Source organism: Chiloscyllium plagiosum, chromosome 23 (genome assembly GCF_004010195.1).
Source record: "Chiloscyllium plagiosum isolate BGI_BamShark_2017 chromosome 23, ASM401019v2, whole genome shotgun sequence".
NCBI lineage: Eukaryota > Metazoa > Chordata > Chondrichthyes > Orectolobiformes > Hemiscylliidae > Chiloscyllium > Chiloscyllium plagiosum.
The window spans coordinates 40,187,714-40,206,697 of record NC_057732.1 but is presented as its reverse complement, the minus strand read 5'-3'; the positions used below and the strand labels follow the sequence as shown (position 1 = coordinate 40,206,697).

The window sequence follows — 18,984 nt, the reverse complement described above, 5'->3', positions numbered from 1 at the left end:
TACCACCTTCTGTGTGAAAAAGTTGTCTCTTAGGTCTCTTTTATATCTTTCCCCTCTCACCCTAAACCTATGTTCTCTAGTTCTGGATTCCCCAATGTGTTTTTTTTAACCCAATCTCATTTTTCCCATATTTAATCCCGTTCTGAGTTCTCAATCTATAGATAGCTTTTATTGTTATGCAACAAAATAGCTTGTGGGTGAAACTTGGATTCAGAATGTTGCTCCTCTGTATGTTTCACCCTCCTCCTTTTCTTCATCCCCACTAGCCTTGTTTATATGGGTTAACTAGCTTTGTTACAAATTTGACATCAACTTGAAGTTTGTCAATTTAAAATGATACAAGATGCCTTAACAACTGAACTTTAGAAAAATGCATCTGGGAAAATCATCCTGCTTTATGATGAAGATGAACGGATAGCTAGTCAGGCTGCCACAACACTGTGCGAGAGAGGTTTTGAGAATCTTTTTATGCTATCAGGTGGTACGTGTTGCAGGAAATGTTATTTGATGAGTAATAACAGATAAACCAGAGCAGTTAAAATATACTTTTCTGTACAGCTGCTAACGTTACAATTTCATTAAGATCTATCTGTATAATTCTCGCTAAAAGCCAAAATGTTTATGAAATGACTTCCAGCCAAACTGTTTTTGTACTCATGCCTGCATAAGCAATGGATAATATTGCCATTGTTGTTACGTGACTTGGTTTTAGCTGACTAAACACCAACAATGTCACATTTCAGGATTCTTGCCAGCCTGCCCCCAAGTTTTTAGGTTTAGTAGACTATGATTAATTGAGAATAAGTGTGCACACCAAAGTAAGTAAACAAAACCTACCATATATTTCTCAATAGTTTGTTAACTTTTGCACTTGATGACTGATTCATACTGTGAGAAGTATGCACTAAATCAATGCATACAGAGTCATAGATTTACAGCACAGAAACAGACCCTTTTGTCCAAACTGCCCATGCCGACCAGATGTCCCAACCCAATCTAGTCCCACCTGCCAGCAGCCGGCCCATATTCCTCCAAACCCTTCCTATGCATATACCCATCCAAATGCCTTTTAAATGGTGCAATTGTACTAGCCTCCACCACTTCCTCTGGCAGCTCATTCCATACACGTAAGATCCGCTGTGTGAAAAAGTTGCCCCTTAGGTCTCTTTTATATCTTTCCCCTCTCACCCTAAACCTATGCCCTCTAGTTCTGGACTCCCCCCATCCCAGGGAAAAGACTTTGTCTATTTATCGTATCCATGCCCCTCATGATTTTATAAACTTCAATGAGGTCAGCCTCCGATGCTCCAGGGAAAACAGCCCCAGCCTGTTCAGCCTCTCCCTGCAGCTCAAATCCTCCATACCTGGCAAACATCCTTGTAAATCTTTTCTGAACCCTTTTCAAGTTTCACAACATCCTTCCAATAGGAAGGAGACCAGAATTGCACACAATATTCCAACATTGGCCTAACCAATGTCCTGTACAGCTGCAACATGACCTCCTAACTCCAGTGCTCAATATTATGACCAATAAAGGAAAGCATACCAAACGCCTTCTACACTATCCTATCTAGCTACAACTCCACTTTCAAGGAGCTATGAACCTGCACTCTCTTTATTCAGCAACACTCCCTAGGACCTTACCAATAAGTGTATAAGTCCTGCTAAGATTTGCTTTCACAAAATGCAGCACCTCGCATATATCCAAATTAAACTCCATCTGCCACATCTCAGCCCATTGGCCCATCTGATCAAGATCCCATTGTAATCTGAAGTACCCTTCTTCACTGTCCATTGCAACTCCAATTTTGGTATCATCTGCAAACTATACCTCTTATGCTCACATCCAAATAATTTTTATGGATGATGAAAAGAAGTGGATCCAGCACCGATCCTTGTGGCACTTCACTGGTCACAGGCCTCCAGTCTGAAAAACAACCCTTCACCACCACCCTCTGTCTTCTACCTTTGAGCAGTTCTGTATCCAAATGGCTAGTTCTCCCTGTATTCTGTGAGATCTAACCTTGCTAATCAATCTCCCATGGGGAACCTTGTCGAACGCCGTACTGAAGTCCACGTAGATCACATCTACTGCTCTGCCCTCATCAATTCTCTTTGTTACTTCTTCAAAAACCTCAAGTTTGTGAGACATGGTTTCCCATGCACAAAACCATGTTGACTATCTCTAATCAGCCCTTGCCTTTTCAAATACATGTACATCCTGTCCTCAGGATTCCCTCCAACAACTTGTCCACCACCAATGTCAAGATCACTGGTCTAAAGTTCCCTGGCTTGTCCTTACCGCCTTTCTTAAACAGTGGCAACACATTAGCCAACCTCCAGTCTTGCGGCACCTTACCTGTGACTATCGATGATACAAATATTTCAATAAGAGGCCCAGAAATCATTTCCCTAGTCTCCCAAAGAGTTCTAGGGTACACCGGATCAAGTCCTGGGGATTTATCCACCTTTGTGCATTTCAAGACATCCAGCACTTCCTCCTCTGTAATATGGACATTTTTTAAGATGTCACCATCTATTTCCCTACATTCTATGTCTTCCATGTCCTTTTGCACAGTAAACACTGATGCAGAATACTTGTTTAGTATCTCCCCCGTTTTCTGCAGCTCCACACAAAGGCCGCATGCTGATCTTTGAGGGGCCCTATTCTCTCCTGAGTTACCTTTTTGTTCTTAATATATTTGTAAAAACCATTTGGATTTTCCTTAACTCTATTTGCCAGAGCTATGTCAAATCCCCTTTTTGCCCTCCTGATATCTGTCTTAAGTATACTCCAACTTGTGGGATCATATTGAATGGTGGTGCAGGCTCGAAGGGCAGAATGGCCTACTCCTGCACCTATTGTCTATTGTCTACTTCCTTTATACTCTTCTAAGGATTCACTCAATATGTCTTGTCTACACCTGACATATGCTTCCTTCTTTTTCTTAACCAAACCCTCCATTTCTTTAGTCATCCAGCATTCCCTACACCTGCCAGCCTTCCCTTTCACCCTGACAGGAATATACTTTCTGCTATCTCATTTCTGAGGGCTTCCCATTTTCCAGCCGTCCTTTTACCTGCGAACATTTGCCCCCAATTAGTTTTTGAAAGGTCTTGCCTAATACAGTTAAAATTGGCTTTTCTCCAATTTGAACTTCAACTTTTAGATCTGGTCTGCCCTTTTCCATCGCTATTTTAAAAATAATAGAATTACCGTTGCTGGCTCCAAAGTGCTCCCCCACTGATGCCTCAGTCACCTGCCCTGCCTATTTCCCAAGAGTAGGTCAGCTTTTGCACCTTCTCTAGTAGGTACATCCACATACTGAATCAGAAAATTTTCTTGTACACACTTAACAAATTCCTCCCCATCTAAACCCTTAATACTATGGCAGTCCCAGTCGATGTTTGGAAAGTTAAAATCCCCTACCATAACTACTCTATTACTCTTACAGATAATGGAGATCTCCTTACAAATTTGTTTCTCAATTTCCCTCTGACTATTAGGGGGTGGTCTATAATACAATCCCAATAAAGTGATCATACCTTTCTTATTTCTCAGTTCAACCCAAATAACTTTCCTGGATGTATTTTCAGAAATATCCTCCCTCAATACAGCTGTTATGCTATCCCTTCTCAAAAACGCTACCCCCCCTCCTCTCTTGCCTCCTTTTCTGTCCTTCCTGTTGTATTTGTATCCTGGAACATTCAGCTGCCTGACCTGTCCATTCCTGCCGTGTTTCTGTAATTGCTATGATATCTCAGTCCCATGTTCCCAGCCCTGCCCTTCATCTGCCTTCCCTGCTCAGCCTTTTGCATTTAAATAAATGCAGTTCAATTTATCAGTCCTGCCTTGTTCTCTGCTTTGTCCCTGCCTGCCGTGACTGTTTGACTCACTTCTGCTCTCCACTGTATCAGTGTCAGATTGATCTCTTTCCTCATAATCTCCCTGGGTCCCACCCTACCACCCACCACACATTTTCCCCCCGCGCCCCCAACCGCACCTGCTCCTGGGCAGCTCTAGCAAATCTCCCTGCCAGTATATTATATATTGCTCACTCAACATCGAGTCAGTAAACTGGAAATTTTTATGCTGATAGCAGCTGAAGCTGAACAACTCTCAGATGTGTAGATTACATTTTTAATGACGACAGCATTTCTATAGTCCAGATGTAAGCAGAAAATACTTAAATTCTAGTTACATCACATTTTATAAGTAAACTGAGTTTTTAAATTGTAATTGTATATGCAACTTAAGAGTCATGTTTAAAAACTTAGCAACTTCATTCAATGTTTACATGAATAGTGCTCCTTAATCTTATTCTGAAGGTCAGCACTTGGCAAATTCCCAGGAATGCCACTTAAAAATTCCAGTTTTAAATATGTACTCAAACATACATTGCAACTGTTTTATTTATAAATCTGCTATAAATGAAGATTCCAGATGAAAGAGTTACATTAGTGTTATTAAAATCAACTTTGAGTTTTCTTTTTGCCAAAACATACTTTTAGCTCTTCAGTGACGCAATAGAGATCTAAGCCAAATAGGTCTAGACCACCCTTCAAAAGTTCTGAGTGGGAGAGGAATCATAGTGAATCAGAACAGGCACTGCTGCCTCACAGCGCCGGAGACCCAGGTTCAATTCCCGCCTCAGGTGACTGACTGTGTGGAGTTTGCACGTTCTCCCCGTGTTTGTGTGGGTTTCCTCCGGGTGCTCCGGTTTCCTCCCACAGTCCAAAGATGTGCAGGTCAGGTGAATTGGCCATGCTAAATTGCCCGTAGTGTTAGGTAAGGGGTAAATGTAGGGGCATGGGTGGGTTGCGCTTCAGTGAGTTGGTGTGGACTTGTTGGACCAAAGGGCCTGTTTCCACACTAATGTAATCTAATCTAAAGAACAGAAGGAGGCCGTTTGGTCTTCAGTGCCTTTTTGGTAATCTGTCCAATAAACATTGCTTCTCTGCTCTTTCCCAATAGCCCTGTAATTTACTTCCCTTCAAGCATGTATCCAATTCCCTTTTGAATGTTCATATGTTTCTTCTTCTGCCAGCTTTTCATTGCATTACATTCTGGTTCACAACAATTAAATGCTTTCAAAAGCTCCTTCATGGGTTTTTTTTTTGCCAATTGACTTAAACCTGCGTTTGCAGTTTACTGACCCTTCGACCACAGAAACAGCTTCTCCACAATTACTTCGTAAAAATATTCATGATTTTGAACAACTTGATCACTTCTGCAGCAACCTGACATAACTGAAGGCCCTATTTCTGACTTAATTCTAGTTGCTTCTAAAATCTTAAGATACTTTGTAAGGTGCAGTACCCAGAATTGAGCACCAACTCCAGCTGATGCCTAATCAATATGTTTTATAAAGATTTAATGCAATTCCTCACTTTGTGTTCCATTTCTCTGTTGATAAAGCTGAAGATCTCTGGGCCCTGTGTGATTTTCTTTTCAAAATGTCTTATAACCTGGTTGCCACTCTATAAGATTTATGTCTGCATGTTTCTCTCTTCTTGCACTCACTTGATATTATACCATTTAAATCACATTGGCTTTCCTCATTTTTCCTATCAAAATGAATGAATTAACACTTCTCTGCATTGAGTTTTATCACGTGCCTACTCATTTTGCCTATTTGACTTTACCTCCCTATTTCTGTTACTGTGGGGCATTAGTGGGAAGGCAGGTTCAGCTGTGGTCTGCGAACAATTGCTTTATTTATAGGGTAGGGATGAGGCAGCTATGAGACCTTTCCTGAGAGAATATTTCCTTCTGAATGCTGTTTTAGTGAAACAAAACACCAGGGTCTAGACCGCCGCATAAGTGTTATTAATATTCAATGTCTCGCTTGCCACAGAAGTGGAAAACCACATGCAGACCATTTTGCCTAAATAATTTTTAAATGCAGCACGTTTCTGAGATGGTCACTTCTTTTGATGCTAGTCGTATCCATCATAAACTGAATTGAGGCATAAAGCATGCCATCAAGAATGCCACTTCCTCAGTCTGTCAGATAATCAACCCTAACTTGAGCACAAGTCTGGATGGTTTACTTCAGGGAAAAAGACAAATTGGAAAGAAAATGTTCAGTTATAATGCATTTGATAATTAAATTAGTGGGCTGTAAATAAGTCTTTCAAAATATTTTTAAACTAAAATACTTTAATCTATGTTTATTTCATTTACCTGTGTCTTTCTCTTTATGAAAATTATTAATCCGGAAATTCTGTTTATAAATAATAAATTGAAGTTTTAAACCTAAATCACAATAATATTGATGTCATTTTAGGGTTGAAAGTTGTTGCCCAGACATTCCCAGAAGGGCTAACCACTGGATCAATTCCACTGTCATGCCAGCCTCCAGTTTTTCTGCCATCTCGCCAGAGGCAATCAACACCTCAGGAACCTCTACGCCCTGCAGAGGATAAACTCCGATTTGCTAAAGATGATTTGAGCAAGATCCAGCATTACCTGGATGAAATTCTAGTACCATCTAATTCACCCAGTAAGGAAATTCTACAAAATTAACATTCAATTTTTGGATCTCATTTTTGGATCATTGGAGTCACAATCTGTTCTTCTTGTCCAGAAGTATCTGAATTGGAAGGGGACAAATATACTGGCAGGGAGATTTGCTAGAGCTGATTGGGAGGATTTAAACTAGTAAGATAGGGTGTGGGACCTAGGGAAGTAGTGAGGAGAGAGATCAATGTGAGACTGGTACAGTTGGGAATAGGAGCGAGTCAAACAGTCAGAGCAGGCAGGAACAAACCAGAGAACAAGGTAGGACTGATAAACTGCATTTATTTCGATGCAAGAGGCCTAACAGGGAACGCAGGTGAACTTCGGGCATTATTAAGAACATGAGACTGGTATATCATAGCAGTTACAGAGACGTGGCCCAGGGATGGACAGGACTAGGAGCTTAATGTTCCAGGATACAAATGCTATCGGAAGGGTAGAAAGGGGGGGAGAGAGAGGAGGGCTGGCGTTTTTGATAAGGGATAGCATTATGGCTGTACTTACCAAGGAAATTCCTTGAAATACATCCAGGGAAGTTAATTGGTGGAATTGGGAAGTAAGAAAGGGATGATCGCCTTATTGGGATTGTATTATAGCCCCCCGCGCCCCAACCAATAGTCAGCGGGAAATTGAGAAATAAATTTATGGAGATCTCAGTTATCCGTAAGAATAATATGGTGGTTCTGGTAAGGGCTTTTAACTTTCCGGACAAACGCTGGGACTGCCTTAGTGTTAAAGGTTTAAATGGAGAGGAATTTGTGAAATGTGTACAAGAAAATTTTCTGATTCAGTATGTGGATGCGCCTATTAGAGAAGGTGCAAAACTTGACCTACTCTTGGGGAAATAAGGCAGGGCTGGGAACTGAGGTGTCAGTGGAGGAAGCACTTTGGGACCAACAACCATAATTCTGTTAGCTTTGAAATAGTAATGGAAAATAATAGATCGGATCTAAAAGTTGAAGTTCTAAATTGGAGGAAGGCCAATTTCGACAGTATTAGGCAAGAACTTGCAAAAGTTAACTGGGGACAGATATTCGAAGGGAAATGGAAGGCTAGAAATTGGGGAGCATTCAAAAATGAAATAACGAGAATCCAGAGCCGTATGCCCCTAATGGGGAGAAAGGCCAGGCAGGTAGGTGTAGGGAATGCTGGGTGACTAGAGAAATTGAGGTTTTGGTTAAAAAGAAAGAAGCGTATGTTAGGTATAGGCAGCAGAGATCAAGTGAATCCTTGGAAGAGTATAAGGTCGCTAGGAATATACTTAAAGAGGGAAATCAGGAGGGCAAAGAGGGGACATGAGATAGCTTTGGCAAATAGGGTTAAGGAAAATCCAAAGGAATTCTATAACTACGTTAACGATGAAAGGGTAACTCTGGAGAAAATAGGTCCCCTCAAAGATCAGCAAGGCAGTCTGTGTGTGGAACCGTAGGAGGTGGGGGAGATACTAAATGAGTATTTTGGATCAGTGTTTACTGTGGGGAAGGACATAGAAGATATAGAATGTGGGGGGAATAGATGGTGACATCTTGAAAAGTGTCCATATTACAGAGGAGGAGGTGTCTTAAAACACACAAAGGTAGATAAGTCCTCAGGACCTTTACTCAGAGAGTGATATGGGCGTGGAATGCCCTACCTGCCAATGTAGTCAACTCAACCAGGGAGATTTAAACAATCCGTGGATAAGCACATGGATGATGATGAGATAGTGTTGGGGGACGAGCTGAGGATAGTTCACAGGTTGGCGCAACATTGAGGGCTGAAGGGCCTGTTCTGCGCTGTATTGTTCTATGTTCTGATCAAGTGTATCCTCTGACTCTTTGGGAAGCTAGGGAAGTGATTGCTGGGCCCCTTGCTGAGATATTTGCATCATCAATAGTCCAGAAGACTGGAGGGTTGGCTAACATGATGCCACTATTTAAGAAAAGTGGAAAAGATAAGTCAGGGAACTATAGACCAGTGAGCCTGACATTGGTTGTGGGCACGTTGTTGGAGGGAATTCTGAGGGACAGGATTTTCATGTATTTGGAAAGGTAAGGACTGATTAAGGATAGTCAGCATAGCTTTGTGCGTGGGAAATCATGTCTCACAAACTTGACTGAGTTTTTTGAAGAAGTAACCAGGAAGATTGATGAGAATAGAGGGGTGGACATGACCTCTATGGACTTCAGTAAGGCATTCAACAAGGTTCCTCATGGTAGACTGGTTAGCAAGGTTAGATCTCATGGAATATGGGGAGAACTAGCTATTTGGATACAGAACTGGCTCAAAGGTGGTATAGATAGAGTGGTGGTGGAGGGTTGTTTTATAGCTTGGAGGCCTGTGACCAGTAGTATGCACACAGATCGGTGCTGGGTCCACCACCTTTCGTCATTTATATTAATGATTTGGGTGTGAACATAGGAGCTATGGTTGGTAGGTTTGCAGGTGACACCAAAATTGGAAGTATAGTGAACAGCGAAGGAGGTAACCTCAGAGTACAATGGGATTTTGATGAGATGGGCCAATGGGTTGAGGAGTGCCAGATGGCAGTTAATTTAGATAAATGTGAGGTGCTGCATTTTGTAAAGACAAATGAGAGCAGGACTTGTACACTTAATGGTCAGGTCCTGGGGAGTGCTGCTGAACAAAGAGACCTTGGAGTGCAGGTTTATAGTTCTTTGAAAGTGGAGTCACTGGTAGATAGGATAATGAAGAAAGCGTTGGGTATGCTTTCTTTTATTGGCCGCAGCATTGAGTTTTGAAATTGGGAAGTCATGTTGCGGCTGTACAGGACATCGGTTAGGCCACTTTTTGAATATTGTGGGCAATTCTGGTCTCCCTTCTATCGGAAGGATGTTGTGAAACTTGAAAGGGTTCAGAAAAGATCGACAAGGGTGTTGCCAGGGTTGGGGGATTTGAGCTACAGGGAGAGGCTGAATAGGCTGGATTGGTTTTCCCTGGAGTGTGAGAGGCTGAGGGGTGACATTGTAGAGGTTTATGAACTCATTAGGGACGTAGACAGGGTAAATCAACAAGGTCTTTTCCCTGGGGTGGGGAACTCCAGAACTGGAGGGTATTGGTTTAGGGTGAGTGGGGGAAAGGTTTAAAAGGGACCTAAGGGGCAATGTTTTCACACAGAGGGAAATGGAATGAGCTGCTAGAGGGAGTGGTGGAGACAAAAAAAAACTGCAGATGTTGGAATCCAAGGTAAACAAGCAGGAGGCTGGAAGGACACAGCAAGACATGCAGCATCAGGAGATGGAAAAGTCAACATTTCAGATGTAACCTTTCTTCAGAACTGAAGATGTTTTACACCCAAAACATTTGAATTCTCCACCCCTTGATGCTACAGAGGAAGTGGTGGAGGCTGGTACAATTACAACATTTTAAAAGGCATCTGGATGGGTGTATTAATAAGAAGGGTTTAGAAGGATATGGGCCAAGTGCTGGCAACTGGGACTAGATTAGGTTAGGATATCTGGTCAGCAGGGATGGGTTGGACTGCAGGGTCTGTTTCTGTGCTGTACATCTGACTCTTAAGTTAAAGGAAATCTAAAAGCTCACCATGTGCAAACATTGTTTAAGAGAAAGTTGAGCTGGTCTCTGCTTGCGGTATTATACTTTCTGGGTCAGTTTTATGTTTGAGTTCTCCAGTGCAGTTTGGCAGTAGTCAGTCCTGTATTATTGAAGGTAGACATCCTTTGCATGAGATGTTAAAGCTGTCCTAAGGCCGTTGACTACGAACCCTGATAAGCCCCAGTTCTATCTCGCCACCGCCTGCTAACTCGTTTACTGTCTCTAAATTATTAGATTGCTTTTCTTTAAAGTAGATTCCCGACAGTGTAGAAACAGGCCCTTCAGCCCAACAAGTCCACACCGACCCTCCGAAGAGTAACCCACCCAGACTCATTTCCCTCTGACTAATGCACCTAATACTATGGGTAGTTTAGCATGGCCAATTCACTTCTCCTGCACATCTTTGCACTGTGGGAGGAAACCAGATCACCCGGAGGAAACCCATGGGAAACTCCATACAGACAGTCGCCTGAGGCTGGCATCAAACTGGGTCCTTGGCACTGTGAGGCAGCAGTGCTAACCACTGAGCCACCTGTATCTGACATTGGATATGCAGGAATGCCCTCACTAAATAGAGGGAAGATATAAAGACATTGCCTTTGTCCTGCACTCCCAATTTTCCTTCCTAACTGATCAATTCTAATCATCTCCCTGACAGTTGTCTGAGTCTGAATCAGATGATTGTCACCTCTGTATTATACTTGATCCCAAGCTGAATTTCTGGTCACATCTATGTCATTGCTGAGATGACTTGTTACTGCCTGTATAACCTCTTCATTTTATCTGTTGAAACCCTCACCAATGCTTTTGTTACCGCTAATCTTGACTATTCTGACAGGCTCCTGATTGGTCTTCCACGTTTTGTCTTCTGTAACCTTGAGCTCATTCAAAACTCTGGTGTCCTTGTCCTAACTCTACCAATGACCAAAGTTTTTTCCATTTGCAGTTAAAAAGAGTGATGGCAAGAAAATTTTATGGCTTTGCTTCTACCATTGCCCAGAGTCATAGAGATGTACAGCATGGAAACAGACCCTTCGTTCCAACCTGTCCATGCCGACCAGATATCTCAACCCAATCTAGTCCCACCTCTCAGCACCTGGCCCATATCCCTCCAAACCCTTCCTATTCATATACCCATCCAAATGCCTCTTAAATTTTGCAATTGTACCAGCCTCCAACATATCCTCTGGCAGCTCATTCCATACACGTACCACCACTGCGTGAAAATGTTGCCCCTTAGGTTTCTTTTATATCTTTCCCCTCTCACCCTAAACCTATGCCCTCTAGTCCTGTACTCTCCGACCCCAGGGAAAAGGCTTTGTCTATTTACCTTATCCATGCCCCTCATAATTTTGTAAACCTCTATACTCAATACTCTGACCAATAAAGGAAAGCATACCAAACGCCTTCTTCACTGTCCTATCTATCTGCGCCTCCACTTTCAAGGAGCTATGAACCTGCATTCCAAGCTCTCTTTGTTCAGCAACACTCCCTAGGACCTTACCATTAAGTGTATAAGTCCTGCTAAGATTTGCTTTCCCAAAATGCAGCACCTCACATTTATCTGAATTAAATTCCATCTGCCACTTCTCAGCCCATTGGCCCATCTGGTCCAGATTCTGTTGTTTTCTGAGGTAACCCTCTTCACTGTGCATTCCACCTCCAATTTTGGTGTCATCTGCAAACTTACTAACTGTACCTCTCATTCTCGCATCCAAATCATTTAAGTAAATGACAGGAAGTAGAGGACCCAGCACCAATCCTTGTGGCACTCCACTGGTCACAGGCCTCCAGTCTGAAAAACAACCCTCCACCACCACCCTCTGAATTCGACCTTTGAGCCAGTTCTGTATCCAAATGGCGAGTTCTCCCTGTATTCCATGAGATCTAACCTTGCTAACTAGTCTCCCATGGGGAATCTTGTAGCGAGTTAACTTGTACAAATATGCATTTCTTACCTTATTAAATATGCAAATTACAGTATATCCTCTGTACGCATGAAATCGCAAATTCTCTTATTCGCGCTTAGTAAAAACAAAAATCAATACCACTTCCAAAAATTGCGTATCTGTGATATTTTTTAACCGTTTTAACTTTATTTTTAGTGAGCTCTGCACTCACAAATTTCATCATTCACAGGGATTCTCAGAAAAGAAACCCTCGTGGATATGGAGGAATCACTGTAGATGTTGGCAAGTTGTTTGGTGAATTGCATAGACTCAGAGTCACACAGCACGGAACCAGATCCAACTAGATTTCCTAAACTGAGCTATCCCATTTTCCTGTATTTGGCCTATATCCTTTTAAGCTGTTCCTATCTTTTAAATATTGTAATTACTCGCCTGTACCACTACCCCTAGCAGCTAATTCCATATCTGCACCGCCCTCTGTGAAAAGGTTGTCCCTTTTGGTCCCTTTAAATCTTTTTCCCTCTCGCCTTAAATCTATGCCCTCTAGTTTTGGACTCCCCTATCCTGGGGGAATGACTTTGGCTATTCACCTTGCCTATGTCCTTTATGATTTTATACACCTCTATAAGGTCATCCCTCATCCTCTTACATCTAAGGAAAAAATTCTAGCCTACCCAGCCTCTCCTGGTAAATCAAGCTCTCCAGTCTCGGTAACATCCTTGTAAATCTGTTTTACAGTCCAATTCAATAACAACCTTCCCATAGCAGGACAACCAGAATTGTACTCTGGACTCCAAATGTTGCCTTACTAATTTCTTGCTGAAAATGTGTTGCTGGAAAAGCGCAGCAGGTCAGGCAGCATCTAAGGAACAGGAGAATCGATGTTTTGGGCATGAGCCCTTTGGGAGGAAGAGAGTTTCTTCAAGGAAGGCATCCGTGTAAGAGGATTCACAGTAGGTTAAAATCAACTAGGAGAATGTGAGGACTGCAAATGCTGGAGATCAGAGCTGAAAATGTGTTGCTGGAAAAGCGCAGCAGGTAACAACCTTCCCATAGCAGGACAACCAGAATTGTACTCTGGACTCCAAATGTTGCCTTACTAATTTCCTGCTGTGCTTTTCCAGCAACACATTTTCAGCTCTTATCTCCAGCATCTGCAGTCCTCACTTTCTCCTTACTAATCTCTTGTACAGCTTTAACATGATATCCCAACTCCTTTACTCAATGCTCTGACTGATCAAAGCAAGTGTGCCAAACCACCCTGTCTACCTGTGATCCACTTTCAAGGAGCTATATATCTGCACCTCTAGGTCAATCTGTTCAACAGTTTTCCTCAGGGCCCTATCACTAACTGTTTAAGTCCTGTGCTGGTTTGTCTTACCAAAGTGCAACACCTCATTTTTATCTAAATTAACATCATCTACCATTCCTTGGCCCACTGGCCCAGTTGATCAAGATTCCATGGTACTCTGAGCCGCCTTCACTGTCCACTATACCACCAATTTTTGAAGTCATCCACAAGCTTACAATGCCCCCTGTCAGATCCTTGCACCATCTGACAGAAATTTACCAGTACCTCCACCAATGTCATCTATTGTATCTGTTGCACCTCCCTCTACATCAGGGAGACAGGACGCGAACTTGCGGATTGTTTCAGAGAACATCTCTGGGACACCCGCACTAACCACCGCCCCATGGCTGAACTCTTCAACTCCCCCTCCCACTCTGCCAAGGTCATGCAGGTCCTGGTCCGCCTCCATCGCCAAACCCTTACCACCCGACGCCTGGAGGAAGAACACCTCATATTCCGCCTTGGGATCCTGCAATCACACACAATCAATGTGGATTTCACCAGTTTTCTCACTTCCCCTCCCCTCCACATTATTCTAGTCCCAAGCCACTAACTTGGCACCTCCCTCCTGACCTGTCCATCACCTTTCCCATCTGTCCGCTCCACCCTTCTCTCCGACCTATCACCTTCTCCCTCACCTTCATCTACCTATCGCATTCTCAGCTATCTTCCCCCCAACTCCATCCCCATCTCATTTATCTCTGTCCCCAACCCCACAAGCCTCATTCATGATGAAGGGCTTATGCTCAAAACATTGATTCTCCTACTCCTCGGATGCTGCCTGACAGCTGTGCTTTTCCAGCGCCACACTCTCAACTCTGATCACCAGCATCTGTAGTCCTCACATCCTCCTAATGCCCCCTACATTCTCGTCTAAGTCGTTTATATAAATGACAAATAACATTGAACCTAGGACTGATCCCTGCGGCACACCGCTGGTTACAGGCCTCCAGTCTGAACAACAACCCTCTGTCTCATCTCATCAAGCCAATTTTGTATCCAATTGGCTAGTTTTCCCTGGATCCCATGTAAAGCAACCATACTAACCATTGTACCCTGTGGAATCTCGTCAGAAGCATTGCTAACGTCCATGTAGACAACTTCTACCACCCTGACTTCATCTAACATTTTGGTCACCTCTTCAAAAACTTAATGAAGTTTGCAAAACACACTTTCCCATGCACAAGGCCATGCTGACTATCCCTAATCAGACCTTGTTTTTAACAAATGCATGTAGATTGTATCTCTCTGAATCCCCTCCAGCACCTTACCCATCACTGACATCAAGATCACCAGTTTGTAGTTCCCTAGCTTTTCCTTGCAGCCTTTCTTAAATAGTGCCACAACATTAACCATTCTCCAGTCTTTTAGCACCCCATCCTTGGCTATCAGTGATACAAATATCTCTGCTAGGGCCCCTGTAATTTCTTCTCTAGCTTCATACAACATCCTCAGATATGCTTGATCTCGTCTTGGGGATTTGTCAATCTTTATCCATCTTAAGACATTGTGCACCTCCTCTTCTGTAATTGTACTCTTTTCAAGATATCACCATTTATTTCCTCAAGTTCCTTACCTTCTGGTGTTTCTCCACAGTAAATACTGAAGCAAAATATTCTTTTAGGATCTCTATACCTGATGTAATTTCACACATAGATGGTCTCATTTGATTTTTATGGGGTCCTATTCTCTCCCTAGTTACTCTCTTGTCCTTAATGTACTTGTAGAATCTCTTTAGATTCTCTTAATCTGCCAAAGCTATCTCATGTCCCCTTTTTACCCTCTTGATTTCCCTTTTAAGTGTATTTCCAAACTCCCTGTACTCATCAAGGGATTCACATGATCCCAACTAAATATACCAGACACATGCTTCCTTTTTTCTTGACCAGCGCCTTAATACCTCTAGTTAACCAATGTTCCCGACAACTGCCAGCTTTGTCCTTCACACTGACAGGATCATGCTGTCCCTCAAAACTCATTATCTATTAGCGAGTTTTGAAAAGATTTATACCTCAGTTCAGGTTGAGGTTCTGGATGTAGGTTTGCTTGCAGAGCTAGAAGGTTCATTGTCAGACATTCCATCACCATACTAGGTAACATCTTCAGTGAGCCTCCATACAAAACACTGCTGGTGTTTCCTACTTTCTATTTATATGTTTGGGTTTCTTTGGGATGTGATGTCATTTCCTGTGGTGATGTCATTTCCTGTTCCTTTTCTCAGGGGAGTGGCAAATGGGATCCAAGTCCACGTGTTTGTTGATAGACTTCTGGTTAGAATGCCACGCTTCTAGGAATTCTCGTGCTTGTCTCTGTTTAGCTTTTCCGAGGGTGGATGTGTTCTCCCAGTCGAAGTGGTGTCCTTCCATATCTGTATGTAAGGATACTAGTGAGAGAGGGTCATGTTGTTTTGTGGCTAGTTGATATTCAGGTATCCTGGTGTCTAGTTTTCTGCCTGTTTCTCCAATGTAGTGTTTGTTACAGTTCTTGTGTGGTATTTTGTAAATGACAATAGTTTTGCTTGTCATCTGCAGAAGGTCTTTCAAGTTCATTCACTGCTGTTTAGTGTGTTGATGGGTTTGTGGGTTACCATGATGCCAAAGGGTCTGAGTCCAATCCCACAACTAGAAAAACAAATCACAGCCCTACTCAAAAAAAACTTCAGAAATCTGGAGAAATAAATAAGACCAACTTCCAAAAAATGAAACTAGATGGATCCAACACAGCACTCTTCTATGGAGTACACAAAATTCACAAACCAGGAGCCCCCCTCAGATCCATAGTCTCGCTACCTGGAACACCAACTTACAGATTGGCCAAGGAGCTACAACAAAGACTAAAACACTTCGTAGAAGTCTCACTCCACTCCATCCACTCCACCCAAGAATTCCTGAAGATCATCGAAGACACCAAGATAGAAGAGGATGAAATAATGGCGTCCTTTGGGGCGGCACGGTGGCTCAGTGGTTAGCACTGCTGCCTCACAGCACCAGGGTCCCAGGTTCGATTCCAGCCTCGGGTGACTGTGTGGAGTTTGCATGTTCTCCCCGTGTCTGCGTGGGTTTCCTCTGGGTGCTCCGGTTTCCTCCCATAGACCAAAGATGAGCAGATCAGGTGAATTGGTCATGCTAAATTGCCTGTAGTGTTAGGTTCATTAGTCAGAGGGAAATGGGTCTGGGTGGGTTACTCTTGGAGGGTTGGTATGGACTGGTTGGGCCATAGGGCCTGTTTCCACACTGTAGGGAATCTAATCTAATCTAACAGCCCTGTTCACATCAATTATCAGCAAGGACAGTATCGTCAAGCTAGTGGACCAAGGCCTACCACCCACTTCACCTTCAAAAACAAAACCTACAGACAAACCAACGGAACATCCATGGGATCTCCGATATTAGGATTCTTAGCAGAGGCAGTAATGCAGAGACTTGAACAAACAGCTCTGCCAACCATCCAACCCTACCTTTGGGTCCGCTATGTGGATGACATCTTTGCCATCGCTAACCGAAACAAATTAGAGGAAACCTTCAAGATCATCAATAATACCCTTACTGGCATAAAATTCACCAAAGAGGAGGAAAACAATATGTTTTCCTATTTGTCACAGTAGAGCGAACAGCCAGTGGGGAACTTCAAACCAAAGTCTACAGGAAAACAACACATGCAGACCATTTATTGAACTACAGAAGCAATCATTCTAACATACACAAATGAAACTGCATCAGAACATTATTTCAGTGAGCCACCACACACTGCAGCACAGAGGAACTATGCAGAGCAGAGGAAAATCACCTATACAGTGTATTCAAAAAGAATGGGTACCCAATGAACACAGTCCGCCAATTTCTCAGCAACAAACCCAAACAAGCAGACAAAATACATCCAGAAACCCTAGCTACTCTCCCCTACATCAAAGACACCTTGGAAATGACTGCAAACTACTCAGACCCCTTGGCATCATGGTAATCCACAAACCCACCAACACACTAAAACAGCAGCTAATGAACTTGAAAGACTTTCTACAGACAACAAGCAAAACTATTGTCATTTACCAAATACCATGCAAGAACTGTAACAAACACTACATTGGACAAACAGACAGAAAACTAGACACCAGGATATCTGAATATCAACTAGCCACAAAACGACATGACCCTCTCTCACTAGTATCCTTACATACAGATAAGGAAAGACACCACTTCGACTGGGACAGTACATCCATCCTCGGACAAGCCAAACAGAGACAAACACGAGAATTCCTAGAAGCGTGGCATTCTAACCAGAAGTCTATCAACAAACACGTGGACTTGGATCCCATTTACCACTCCCCTGAGAAAAAGAACAGGAAATGACATCACCATAGGAAATGATGTCACTGCAGAAACTGACATCACCTCAAGGAAGCCCAAACATATAAATAGAAAGCAGGAAACTCCAGCAGTGCTTTGTACAGAGGCTCACTGAAGATGTCACCTAGAATGGTGACGAAACATCTGAAAAATGAACCTTCCAGCTCAGCAAGCAAACCTACATCCAGAACTCATTATCTATCTTTTGAAAGCCTCCTATTTGCCAGATGTCCCTTTAGTTGTGAACAGCCTCCCCCACTTCCATTTCTGAAAGATCTAGTTTGATACCATCAAATTTGGCCTGGCTCCAATTTAGACATTTAACGTTTAGACCAGGCCTATTCTTTTTCATAACTATTTTAAAGCTAATAGAATTTTGGTTACTGGTCCCAAAGCGCTTGAATAAGATGAAATGCTCTCCATTGCAAGACCTTCTGGCTTCTGAGGCCCTGGCATCATATGCAAAGCCAAATTAGTCACCACTTCAGACACTACAAGCAAAAAACTACCCTTCACACTGGTGGTGCTTACCTCTCCACTCTGGCCAAATTCTACATAAGAAAATTAAACTTGCTTCCTGAAGAAAGTTCTGGTAAACAAGGTGGTAGAGAGCTGGTCAATCCTCTTGCCTGCTGACCACAAAAAGAGTCTATGTCACCAGACCCAGCCAGCCTGGACAGAAACAGCAGCACAAGTTAGTGCTACTTGCAGTGTGAAAATGCTGCAGGATGGTCGGTGATCTCCTGCATTCTGCAAGAGCAAGTGCTCCCCTCTTCCCTCTGCTTCCTGACATCCAAAGGATCATCATATACTCAAACTATCTGCAATTGCTTCCTATCAGTTCACCGTTCCCACTGTGACCCACTACATTGAACCCAACCCCAGACTTAATCTGTCCCCTCTCCTCATAACCCCATTGATTACCCCTTAATAAGATGCCTATTAGTGATCAAGCCCTAATGATTGACTACACCCACTCATTTGGCAGGGCTGCTCTGAATGACTGCAGTCTACCCTTGGATTGATATCTTAACAGCACTCCAACTGACCTACATGTAATCTCCAGACTGCCTGCACTAGACCTGGAGGACTGACTGTGGCCCAATCCCTGGACTGCAAGGGCACGGATTCCTGCACTTGCATTGGACCAAATGTCTGACTGTGGATAACCCACGGGCTAGAATCAGACAAGGCCTTTGACTGATTGTGCCTATACCTTTTGACTACTGGAGTTCATCTCATCCCATTAAATTTCATCACCTTTGACTTTCACATGTCGTAATTTTCTTCAAATACAAGTGC

The 18,984-nt window shown here is 42.9% G+C and overlaps 1 protein-coding gene across 2 annotated transcripts in view; it reads left to right on the top strand.

Moving 5' to 3' along the window:
- The window catches only part of cep41 (centrosomal protein 41), a 44,698-nt gene that overhangs the window by 21,152 nt on the left and 4,562 nt on the right, over positions 1-18,984 (top strand). Inside the window, exons 9-10 of one of the 2 annotated variants that reach the window (XM_043714022.1) lie at positions 367-481; positions 6,291-6,506. In XM_043714022.1, coding sequence (XP_043569957.1) covers positions 367-481; positions 6,291-6,506 — 331 coding nt within the window. The remainder of the gene's footprint in view (positions 1-366; positions 482-6,290; positions 6,507-18,984) is intronic. The other variant, XM_043714023.1, reaches the window with a different exon arrangement.